Source organism: Camelus dromedarius, chromosome 9 (genome assembly GCF_036321535.1).
Source record: "Camelus dromedarius isolate mCamDro1 chromosome 9, mCamDro1.pat, whole genome shotgun sequence".
Taxonomy (NCBI): domain Eukaryota; kingdom Metazoa; phylum Chordata; class Mammalia; order Artiodactyla; family Camelidae; genus Camelus; species Camelus dromedarius.
In genome coordinates, this window is record NC_087444.1 from 69,569,145 (window position 1) to 69,581,538 (window position 12,394).

At 49.4% G+C, this 12,394-nt stretch overlaps 1 protein-coding gene across 6 annotated transcripts in view; it reads left to right on the forward strand.

Annotated features, from left to right (window-relative positions):
- Positions 1-206: 206 nt before the first annotated feature.
- The window catches only part of HNRNPUL1 (heterogeneous nuclear ribonucleoprotein U like 1), a 32,912-nt gene continuing 20,724 nt past the window's right edge, over positions 207-12,394 (forward strand). The window contains exons 1-5 of one of the 6 annotated variants that reach the window (XM_031458751.2): positions 207-321; positions 5,830-5,955; positions 7,961-8,117; positions 9,929-10,002; positions 11,585-11,724. In XM_031458751.2, the coding sequence (XP_031314611.1) occupies positions 5,835-5,955; positions 7,961-8,117; positions 9,929-10,002; positions 11,585-11,724 (492 nt within the window). In that variant the 5' untranslated portion in view covers positions 207-321; positions 5,830-5,834. Of the gene's footprint in view, positions 322-1,780; positions 2,234-5,829; positions 5,956-7,960; positions 8,118-9,928; positions 10,003-11,584; positions 11,725-12,394 lie in introns of those variants that run through there. The other 5 variants (XM_031458754.2, XM_031458748.2, XM_031458749.2 and 2 more) reach the window with 5 other exon arrangements.

Consider the following 12,394-nt stretch of genomic DNA (forward strand, 5'->3'; position numbering starts at 1 on the left):
GACCCAAGCGTTCAGATTCACACAGAAACACAGGCACAGAACACCTCCGATAGTCACAAGCCCACAAAGGGACTCTTGCCAAGACAAGCCCACTGTGTTTTGCACGCATCGCGGGCACACGTTCCTGGGTGTGTCCCGCAGCAGCTGGAGGAACCCTTGGCAGCGCCCGGACGCCCCCCGGTGGTAGCTCTTGAGAACCGAGAACAGTTCAATCCGGGCCACAAACTTTTTTAGGACAAACCATTGTGGGAAGCTGGGAGGAGAGAGGAAGTCGGACGTGGGCGAGGGGCGGGGTGTCTGGACTGGAACCTCCGGGCCCACGTGAGTGTCTGTCCCGCTTCTGAGTGGGTGCTGTGTGTCTAGGTTGCCGTTGTGTAAGCTTGTAGTGTAACTGTCCTGTGCGTCTTTATCATTTGATGCTGTGCCAACCTTAGTGGGCACATCTATACCTCAGTTTGGTATATTGTCCCCTGAATTGATACATTTGATCCTACATATGCCATTTGTTTATCTATGCTGTGTGTGCGCCTTTGTCTAAGCAGAGGTTGTGCGGGGCTTTTGTGGGCTTTAGGTATGATTCAGTGGGCAGCGGTAGTTTGTGTTGTGTATTTCCATAGTGTATCTTGTGTCTTTTGAGTTAGAAGCGACAAGTGGTGCAGGGTTAGACATTGTGAAATTCTGTGGGTTTAGTGGCATGAGGCTTAATTACGGACCTGTCTGTATAAGCTTGTCACTATAGACGCCAAACAGGCGGATCTACTGAAGAGCAGTTCAGAGGATTTGGGGTAGAGACTCCTGAACTTCTGGAGGTCTTTCCGGAAGGGAAGGCTCTATGATCCCGTGCAGAGCGCCCATTCCACGTAAGATCTCAACCATAGAGAAAGACGGCAGCCCAGTTGTGATCAGGGAAAGAGGCGCCCGAGAGATGTACTATCAAAGGGGAGAGGGTGCGATTTCCCTTACAACTTTTCTCCGGTTGTTAGTCTAGCCTCTATTTTCAAACCTTCAGGACGCTCTGAGTGAAAGGGTTGCTTTTCATAAAAGCAACTGAGTTTATTCCAGATTAAAAATCATTTATCTACTTAATCTCTATTTCGTATACTTCCCTCTGTAGCCAAATTTGTAAGGCCGACCGTAACCAGAATGACCAATCTGGTTAGGTTTTCCTAAAACGATCCAACTGTACTAGCTTTTGTGAGATAAGACAGTAACTGTGATTGGTGGACAGGTTGTTTTGAAACCGCCCTAACGGCAAGGGGCAGGTCCTTCGTGAATTCATCTCTTTCCGGTTTCTTAAAGGCAATAGTGAAAGGGGCGGGGGAGGGGTCCGCCGACCCTCCATTTGATTGGTTCTAGTGATTTTACCCGCTTGTACCCCTCTAGGGGCGGGAGATTTAGTCCAATCAAAATATGTGTTACAGAGACACTAGTTTGATGAAAGGACTGTGCAGGACAGGCCGTGGTGGTGGGGGTGGATCATTTTGAGACCTCATCGCTAAATGGCCCAAGTCTTTACTCCCTTTCCCTGATTTGACTCTACGGGAGCGGGCGCGCGGGCGCTACCCAATCACTGCGCGCTCCGCCTCCCTCCTTTTCCCGCCCTCCCGCTTCGGCCAGGGTATCGACGTAGGCCAACGCTTCCTCCCCGGCAGCTCTTAAGCCCTTTCATTGCCTTTTTTTTGAAAGACGTGCTCTGATTGGCTGAGTCTCTGGGCCCGCGCCCGTTGCCCCCATGCGGTGGCCAATTGGCACCCGTGTTGCATCGCACAGGTCCGCGGAGGAGGGGGAGGTGGCGGCGGCGGCCATTTTGAGCTGCCGCCGCCATTGGAGTGGGGGGCCCCCCCCTTTCCCCCTTCGCCTCCTGACAGGAAAGGTTTAAGGGGGACAGAGCCCTGGGAGGCCGGTCCGGGCTCGGGGGCCGCCCCGGGGGCCCGGGCCATGGATGTGCGCCGTCTGAAGGTGAACGAACTTCGCGAGGAGCTGCAGCGCCGCGGCCTGGACACTCGCGGCCTCAAGGCCGAGCTTGCTGAGCGGCTGCAGGCGGCGCTGGAGGCCGAGGAGCCCGACGACGAGCGGGAGCTCGAGGCCGACGACGAACCGGGGCGACCCGGGCACAACAACGAGGAGGTCGAGACCGAGGGGGGCTCCGAGCTGGAGGGGACCGCACAGCCACCGCCGCCCGGGCTGCAGCCGCACTCGGAGCCCGGCGGCTACTCGGGGCCGGACGGACATTGTGAGAGTGCGCGGGGCGGGGGCCGGGGAGCCCGGAGTCCGGGCCGAGGAAGGGCTGTGGGACGCGGGAGTCCGGCGCCTGAGGTCGGGGAGACGGTCGTAGGATCGGGGGATCCCGCTACCCGCCGCTGAAAAGGATCTGGGGACAAGGCCCGCGGGACGACTGGAGGGTGGATCCTGGCTTTCGGTGCAGGGGAGATACTGGATTGGGGTCCTTGGTTCCGAAGATGAGGAAGGTCTTGGGGGGTGTAGAGGATTCTGAAGCCTAGGGCTCAGAAACCGGAAGCCGTGGTTTCTGGAGCCGAAGACAGACGGAAGAACGAGAGGTTTTCTATTCTGGGGTTGAGGAGGGTCTTGGAAATGGTGATTTTAGGGTTTGAAGCTGGGGAGGCTTGGGAGCTGTGTTAGCCCAGCCTATGGGCTGGGCATTGGGAGCTGTGTTTTCAGAGCTGGGGAAGGAGTGACCAGGTGCCTAGGGCTGGGAGAGTTTTGAGGATGGAGGATCCTGGAGTTTGCTGCTGTATGAGGTACCGAGAATTCTTATATTTGGTACTGGGATGGGTTGGTAAGATGGAGTGCTGGTGTCTGTCTGGGGAAGGTCTGATGGACTATGTGTTCTGGTGTTCCGCTGGTGAGCATTTAGAGGATGTGGGAGACTACTGTATATTGTACTATGATGGACCCACATCTGTGTGAGGATGGCCTGGGGGACGCTGAGGTCCAGGGCTGGAAGGCCAACCTTGAGGCAGGGGCAACCTGGTATCTGGTGCTGGCAGTATGGGGACCTTCTGGTTGACTTCTAGAGGGAGGTATATGGAAACTTGGTGTCCAGAGGCTGGTGGAGGACAGAAGGGTGATTCACTGGGTGAGGGACCTGGAGGTCTAGAGCTCGGAAGGCTCTGAGAACGTAACACAGTGGCCACTGTAAATAGTATAGGTTGTTTGGAGAACAAAGGTAGCTGGGAGTGGGATGGAGTAGATAATAAGCTGGTGGAGTTTGAAGTCAATGGAGTATCTGGGGGATAGAGAATTCTTGTGTCCAGCACAGGAGTATGTAGCTGATCTGGCAGATATAGGGGAGAGGAGAGCACGTAGGATGTGGAAAGTGAAAGAAAACCTATTGACTTGGCTGGGGGCCTCAGGGTGGAGTAGAGGGAGTGTTTCTGGGGCTGAGCATCTCCACGAGAGGGCTCCTTGGTCCCCAGAAGTAGTTGTGTGCCTGGGGATTGGAGGGGGCTTCATGGGGTAGCAGGGAATCTCTGCATCAGCCAGAAGGTATGACTGAAGGAGAGGGGATGGAGTAGGTCTGTGATTTTCTAAATAGAGGAGACCCTGGTATGGGAGGGAGTAAATCTGGAGTTTAAAAAGGGTGGCTTTCTAGCAGGACTAGGGAATGGGGATCGGAGAGATTGAGGAGTAAGTGGAAAGGACTCTGGCATCCAGAGTTTGTGTTATTTCTCTGAAAAGAAGATACCCTGAGCCATGGGGCTAAGAGGGAATGAGGTGAGCAACAGGGTCAGGGAAGAGACTAGATTTGGGGTTGACGTTGGGTGTTTTCTTGTTCAAGAGAGATGGGATCTTCTGGAGCAGGGTAATCTGAGTGTAGATTTGGGGTAGAGGGCCATTGACTAGGACCCATGTGCTGGGAAGAGTACTGTCTATTTCGTAGATCTGTGAGGGAAGGAGGAGTGGCCCAGTGTGCCTGTCTAGGGCAGGCAAGACCCTGGCAAGAATGCCTAGGAAGAAGGGCCAGTGACCCAGTGTCTCCAAAAGAGTGAGGTGCTTTAGAGCACAGACTCTAGATTCATATTTGTTTCAAATCTGGCTCCATGGCTTGAGCAAGTAACTTCACCTCTGTGAGCTCTGTTTTCTTTGTGTGTAAAGTAGGGATAATAATAGTGCCCCCAGGATTGTTATGAATGAGATCACATGTGTAAGGGGCTTAGCACTGGACCTGCCTATTATTCCGACTTGGATGTTTTAGCAGAGAAGGGCCCCAGAATCATACCTTCTGTGGGCGAGGCTGCCTCTGTGAGCAGAGGAAAGATCCTCAGAAAGAGAGATGTGAGGCTTTTGTGGCAAGAACACTGCTTAGAGCTTGAAAGAAACAGAATGGTTTGAAAGGGCCCCCTGTATTCTAATTAAGGAGATACTCTCTTCCTTTCTCCCCTATTCCCTATAACAAAATCCTTTGAGCTCTCTTTATACCCCTCTCCAACCCTTCCTTCAGCCCTGGTAAACAGACCTGTAGCAAACCACGTGATCTGTGACTTTTCCTCCCTTTGGGCTGCACCTGGTTTGTGCCCAGATATATTTGTCCTCTGAGAAAGGATCCAGTCAGTTAGTAGGCGGCAGAATAGTCTCTCCTTCCCTGTGGTTCTGCCTCACTGGTCCTGGCACAGCCACCACTAGGGCCCTGGAGGCACCTGGCAGAGCTTGCCCCTGGGGCGGAGAACCTGCTTACTCCTCACCCTAGGTTTCCAAGGTTCTCTTTAGGTTTGACTACAGGGTTCTCCTTGAGGAAGTTTCAGGTTTTAATCCCACCTCTGAGCTTTCACATGTGTTATCTCAACCCCAGGAATGTTTTCTCCATTCTCATCACTGAATTATCACCTGTGTATTCTTTGAGTTGAGGCTTATTTGTTTCTTTCTGAATCCCTGGTCTCAGCCCCTTGTACTTCTTTTGTAGCCCTTAACATGATCATAATTTTTGTGCTTAAGTATTTGTTTAATGTGTGTCTATCTCACTAAACTGAAGGCTTCAGTGAGGTAAGCTTATTCTCGGCTGTCTCCCAGCATCTGGTGTGTAGTATGCACTCCGTGAATAGTTGGTATTATTATTTGCCCCACTTCAGTTAAGCTCCTCTTGGACCCACAGGACACCTTCCCCAAACCCTTCTCATCCACCTAACTCCAAAGATTTTAGGACTTACCTCTAATGAGACGGAGGCCACTATTATCATGACTCCTGTTTTCTTAACAGTTCCTTTCATTTCTTCCCCATCTCCCCTTCATCTGAGATGGTTACCCCTTATCATTACAGCTATTTTAAAGTGGAAGAGATTTTTAAAGAGGGTTGGCTATGCAGGTGGAGATAGTGAATTGGGTTGGACAGAGGACTGGTTTGTAATCTGAACAATTTTTAAGGTTGTACTCTGAAGGTAACTCCCTAAGCATTATACCATGTCAGAGAATAGCTTGGCTGGTGGCTTTTAAACTGTGCTCCATGGAGTCCCAGGTGTCTGGAGCTGCCCCCCACCCCCGCCCTAGTGGGGACTTAGAGGATGAAGTCAAGCTGGACTTCTCTGATTGTCCCATTTCCTTGCTTCAGCTGGAGCAGTTCTGCTTCATTTGGTTTTGTATGTTGGGATTTCTTAGAACCCAGTCACAGATAGATCTCCAACCTTTTGAGGGGCAAGAGGGCACGTCCTCAGGCAACTGGGGCCCCTTACTGCATAGGTGGGTTTCCATCTGAAGGTGTTGTATACCTTTTAGCCTTTAGCAGTCTGTCCCCAGTGGGGATGGTGTTGTGTTGCATTAAAATGCCACCCCTGGTCCCAAGAAGCACCCTTCTGACTGGCCATTTTTTGTTTTAAGATGTCATGGACAATATTACCAGGCAGAACCAATTCTATGAGACCCAGGTCATCAAGCAAGAGAACGAGTCAGGCTACGAGAGGAGACCACTGGAAATGGAGCAGCAGCAGCAGACCTATCGCCCAGGTAGGAAAGCAGGTATTTCTTTTGAAGGAAATAGAATCAATATGTGAGTGGCCCTTACCCTCTGCCTGGGGCCTCTCTTCTCGAAGAGACTTTGCATCTTCCTCTTGGGCAGTCCATTTGGGCTTTGTCAGTCTGGCAAGGTTTTTTGAAGGAAAGAACTTAGTCTCACTCCCAGGTGTTAGGAGTAGGGGTGTCTTCAAAGTGTCTGTTTCCAAATCTTGGTACCAACATCCTAGAGAGTTTGGCCTGGGGGCCAATACTTGAATCTTACTTAGAATCTTAGAGTGTGGAAGCCAGGGCCTTCTAAATGTAGTCCAGTGTTTCCCATGTTCTGAATAACATTGTTTCAGGAAATCATACTAGAGACATCTTAGAAAAGAGTTCGTTGGTCAGACACATCCGGAAAAAGCGACATATGGTATACCACCTCTGGAGAGTCACTGTGCTCGTTAGAGTACTAAAGACTCTGAGAAGCCCAGGATTGAAAAAAAAAAACCCTGTGTCACATTGTTTAAACCCAGGGTTTCCCAAACGTGTGCACGTGTGTTTGTAGAACAGGGTTCCCTGTAATGCCAGTTTGAGAAACAATTGTAATCCCCCTCTCTCCCCATTTTTCAGATGGGGGAGGTAGCAGGGCTGAGGTCAGAACATGGGAAACTGGCTCCTGAGCCACTGCTCTTGGTTACTAAGCAGCATCCCTCACCAGTGTGTCCTACTGTTTGGGAAGCAGAGTCTCACTGTTGAGTAATGATAGAGCCGGGACTGACTGTCTTGTACTCCTTTCACTCTGCTGTGGCCTCAGTGCCTTTTCTTAGTGAATCCAGTTGATTCTATCTAATTCTATCCTGATTCATCCACAAACTGAAATCTCCAGACTTTTCTTGTGGGTGGCTCAGGATTTTAATGAATGTAGGTTAAACCATAGATTTGTGTCAGGCTCTGTGAGACTTGTAGGATCATCTGGCCCAAGGAGAGTATTTTTTTCTGCTGTTATTAACAGATGGTTATCGGGGCCTCCTGTGAGCCCAGCAATGTGCTGGGAACCATGGAAGCTTTCTTACATGAGTGAATACCATCTCTACCCTGGAGAACCAGGAGCCTTCTCTGAGAGAGTTGATCTGCATGCCAAAGCCAGGGAGTGGCTTGAATGTTGAAATGTGTAGATGTGAGTGATCCACAGCATCAGGCATAGGTGCTGTGGGAGAAATGAGGAGAGGCTGAATTCACAGTTTGCTCTTGGTTAGGCACTGATTCTTGGAGTCTGTGTGAGATTGGGACTTTCCTATGGTCCACAGCATGTTATCCCATCCTTACTTCCTATCTGTGGTGTGACTTAATTGAGGCCATAACACCTAGGGCTGGCTTATGTGCAGATCGTCCCTTCTGAAGTAATTCTGCACTTTGTGGTAGAGAGATTAGAGCTGGTTAAATTACCTGTGGGACCACAACACTGTTGAGTTGACCTTCCCCCCCTCCATCGCTAGATTGAAGAAGCTTTGTAAGAACTGAAGTGGAGGTACTTTGGGAGGAGAAATTGGAGAATGTAGAATCATGGAATCGCAGAGTTTAAACGGATCTTAGAAATCTTTTAGGGCTCCTTCCCACTTGGTGCAGGCCAGCTTTTATGGGGCCTTTGGCAAAGTAGCCAAGGCAGCCTTTCGCCTTTGGGTAGGCCCTTAATGAACTTGTCCTTGGTTAGTGCTGAAGTCCCCTCTCCCTCCCCATGAAGCCTGAGAGTTATCTGACTGACATCTGTCATGCCATCAACTGTCAGTGCTGATATGCCTAGATGGCCATCCTCAGCCTCCCTGTGGAGAGCCTTGTTCTCCAGCTCAGCCTTCTTTGCTCCCTCAGCAGGCTTCCATTAAACCCAGCAAGCTGCCTGTGCCTAGACTTTCATCACTGTAGTCAGGATCCTGCCGATACCTCCTGAAGTAAAGGGGACCAGAAAAGTGATAGCTGAGGAGTTTCTGAGTGTCTTGACCATCTGAATTTGTCCTGACAGTAGAAGTGAAGACAGAGATGAAGCAAGAAGCACCCACTGGCTTCCTCCCACCCGATTCATCTCAACTCAAACCAGACAGACAGCAATTCCAGAGTCGCAAGAGGCCTTATGAAGAAAACCGGGGACGGGGGTACTTTGAGCACCGAGAGGATAGGAGGTGGGTGTGTGAGGCAACCCTTTGTCCAGTAGGTCTCCACGTCTGTAGCCCGGCACCTGCTGGAACCTTTGTACTAACCAGGAGGGGCAGAGTTCTCCCTGCCCTTACATTCTCCACCAGTCCTTCCTGCACTCACTATCAGATTCAACTTTGCTAAACTTTTGGTCCTTCCCCCAGTCCCTCCCTTTCCATTACCTGGAGGGTGAAGTCCAAACACCTTGTGTTTACATGTGAGATTCAATCTGCTTTTCCAGTCCTTTGCCCCACTGCCCTGCAGTCTGCACAGTGTCCTGTCCTTAACGGTTGCTTGATACTCCTCCATTGAAAGAAAGATCTATTTGCTGACCTACTCCCAAACATACCCCTTCCAGCCATCTACTCATTCATTTATCATCAGCACTCATAGTGCTTTTACAAGTTGCCCACCCTTGGGCTGGACACTGGAGACACACAGATGATTTTCAGCAGTGAGTTTCGCCTTCTATTGTTCCCAGTATAGGGATTGAGACACACATACACACTAGTAAGCCACAGTCTATTGAGGTAGGTAGTCAGGGTGGGTGTGTCAGGAGCTCATGGGAGACAGTGGCCTCTGCCCTGGTCATTTTCTTTTCCCCTTTCTTTACAACCCTTCCCTCCCTTCACCCCAGTCCCATCTCTACCCCTCCCACCTTTCCTCCTTCAGCTCCTGTGTGAGGCCTTTTCTAATCACATCACAGAAACTAGGAATGACCACTTATTTTCTCCTCATTGTGGCTGGTCATCTGACACATTTTATTTCCTATCTGGTGGAGTCACTCTTCTAATTTGCTTGTGACTTTTTTTTTAAGACAGGGCCTAGGTCTCATGGCTGTGGCTAATGTTAGGAGATGGAATCTACCTCTTATGAATTGCTCTCACTGACTCCTACAGAACAGAGGCCTAGAGCGACTTACTGACAGAGAGCAGAGGAAGAACAATTGGTTTCATCCAGGGGTGGCAGAGAAAGCTTCCTAGGATGGACTCACCATGTGATGAGCTGCTTCTTCATACTGGGCTTCGTGCTAGCCCTGGACTGGCAGGGTGGAAAGGCTTTCCACCAGAAGGGAGCCTGCTGCTGGGGGAGTGCCAGTGGCTTGATGGGTGTGGGACCCGATCGGGGCATATGGTGGATGAAGGTCATCCAGACTGTCCTAGGCAGGACCCTGGGCATTAGACCCCGTGCTTCTATCCTTTACTCTTATTTCTATACGTTGGAAACCAGCAGTATTTTCATATAGTCCCTTTTTAGTATTTTGGTTGGAATGAATCTCGTTCATAATTTAGGACACTTTTGAAAGAGAAAGAATGAAAAAAATGGGTCATTTCAAACCTTTCAGATATGGAGTTTTTGAAAGCCTGGAATGTGGACAGATTGTAATAACTGGTGTTTGTCTAGCTTTTATACATTCCCCTTCCTGGCCCAGTACCCTGCCATAGCCTCCCATCAGTAACAGAGTCCAGTACACAGGCAATTCGCGCATGTAGATGATATGAATCAGAATCTGGGAGTGTGAGCGAAGAGTCTCTGAAAAAGCTCTATAAACGATTCTGATGGCCTCCTAACAGAGCACGCCCTCTCCGGTCTCTGTCCCCACCTTAGGAGTTAACAGTCAGTGCTCTCCTTGCAAGGATATAGGGTTCCAGAATTCTTCTGCTAACCTCTGCGGGAAGAACTTGAAATCCAGGAAGCAGCCTGAAAGCCACTTATAAATTCCGGCAGAACCTTCAGTTCCCTTCCTCTGTGCTTGTCCAGCTGTTCTTGTGTGACTTAATCCTTCTTTATGACACAGGGGCCGCTCTCCTCAGCCTCCTGCTGAAGAGGATGAAGATGACTTTGACGACACCCTTGTTGCCATCGACACATGTGAGTCCTTGGAGTCTTTATCTGATTCCGCCTTCCAGTCAGTACTGGGAAACTGTACCTTGACCTTCACAGAATCTCTGCCCAGTACCATCCAGAGCCAGTGTTAGTTCTGATGTGAGAAACGGCAGCTCTGGGGCAAGGGTGCTGGTTTGGAGGCAGAAATTCTGCTCCCAGCTCTAGATGTGAGATTCTGGGCAAGTCATTCTACTTCTCGGGACTTCTCTTCAGGGAGGAGTAATCCAGCCCTGATACCTCGGAGAACTTTCAGTGACACTCATCAGAGTGGATACAAGTGCCATTTGGAAAACCCTGAACACCCTGTAAATACAGAGGGTTGTCGTCTAATCAGGAAGGGAACCTGAGTGCTGCTGGGGAAACTTAACTCATTGACAGCCATTTCCCCAGTTTCCATCAGCTGCTCAAGTTCCTGGTAAAATCAGTGCTGCTTTGCCTTCTCAGGCGTTAACCTGGCTTGCTATGCTCTCTGTCCTCCAGTTCAGTTTTTTTTCCTCTGAATAAGAGGCATTCCCCTTGACTGTACATCTAAACTCCTGGGGGAATGAATATAGAGATCTTGTTCTTCCTCAGACATCCTAAGACAGAATCTAAGTGTAGAGCCTATGAATCCAAGTTTATAAATGCACCCAGAAGCCCAGTCAGGTCTGAGAACTGTGCTTTTCAACAGAGCAGAACGTTAACAGCAGTTCATTCGTGTTTCTTTTCATAACTCATGTTTATAGAGCAGTGGCTGCATACTTTGGAAGAGGTAAAGACATCTCGTACAGTCTCTTCTATCACAAGAATTCAAAGACAGTATACCCAGAGTAAAGCCAAATGTTTTTTAAAGTTGGGTGGCAGTGGTCCATGAAGCAACATCTGATTAGATTAAATGCCAAATGTACAGACCATGGCACTCAGCCTTTTGAGAAAGGAGAAAGCCTACTGGATGAGATGATCAGGAAAGACTCTCCTGAAGGCATGAGAGGCTCCTTAAAGAGTAGGGAGAGTCCAAGCTACAGCAGCAGAGCCCTGGGCCCACATGAGGAGGTGGGAGCCTGTGGTGCACCTGACAGTGGTCCTGGGTGGTGAGTATGGATCAGGGTCAGATGTTTGTTCAGCTGTTGGCAGCACGAGTCTGGCTCCCACACACATAGTTAGCACAGAAGATGGTTGAAATGTGTGGCAGTGGGGATTAGCCTTTCCTAAGTTCTAAAATCCCTTGAAATTGGTGAGGATATGGAACCCTCTTACTAGCAAGCATACATCCCCATAAAAGGCATGTGTACAGTTTCTAGGGGTCCCCCTGATGGCCATCCTTGAACCCCAACCAGATGAAGAACCCTAGTTCCTATGTGAAATGGTTGCTTTCATCCTGTGCAGGCCAGTTGTCAGTAGTCCAGGGCCTTTCTACTAAAAGGGAGAATGGTAAGGTGGTATAGCTGGTTTCTCATGAACCTATCCCCACAATGTGTCAGCTTGTGTACTCCTGGCTAACACTCTTGGGGAACTTACCTCTGCCAGTGCCTGTCTCTCTCTTGGGACCATTAAAACATCAGCCAACTGCAGCCTTTGTTTTCCACAGATAACTGTGATCTCCACTTCAAGGTGGCCCGAGACCGGAGTAGTGGCTACCCACTCACAATTGAAGGCTTTGCATACCTGTGGTCAGGAGCCCGTGCCAGCTATGGGGTCAGAAGGGGCCGTGTGTGCTTTGAGATGAAGGTGAGTGGGAACAACAGAGGAGACAGGGACAGAAAGCCGGTCCATCCTTTGGAATAGCCTATCACCAGCCACCTTGTTCAGAGCCATGATAGCAGAAGAGATTTGACTGAAAATAGACTTTGTGTCCAAACAAAAAAAATATATAATGAATTCAAGAGAACTATACCATTGCTAAACATTATATGGGAAAAACAGGCCGACCATACATTGCTTCATCAAGCATATTTTCCTTGGTGGGATTTGACCCAGGTATTATACAACCAACCATTTTAGAGGTGACATGTTTGCAGAACTGGGAAAAGGAGTTGTTTGGAAAAAAAGTGGGCTAGAAAGAATGGATTTGGGCAACACCAATTAAATGGAAGCCAGAGGGAGAGCTGGGCAAAGAAAGCTTCTGCCATCAGGCCATCCTCTACCATGATCTCTCCACAGTTTCATGTCATGTTTATGAAAATAACACATGCTCGTGTATAACACAAGTTCAGATGGCACAGAATATAGGGTAAAAAGCAAGGTTATACTCACATCCTCCCAGTCCCCATCCTACCCTCTAGAGATAACTTACATGTTAACAATTTCTTGTATAGACTTTGTATATTTAAACTTATTTATGATTGTATTTGTATTTGCATATGATAGATACTCCAGGTTCTTTACATGGTTATTTCCG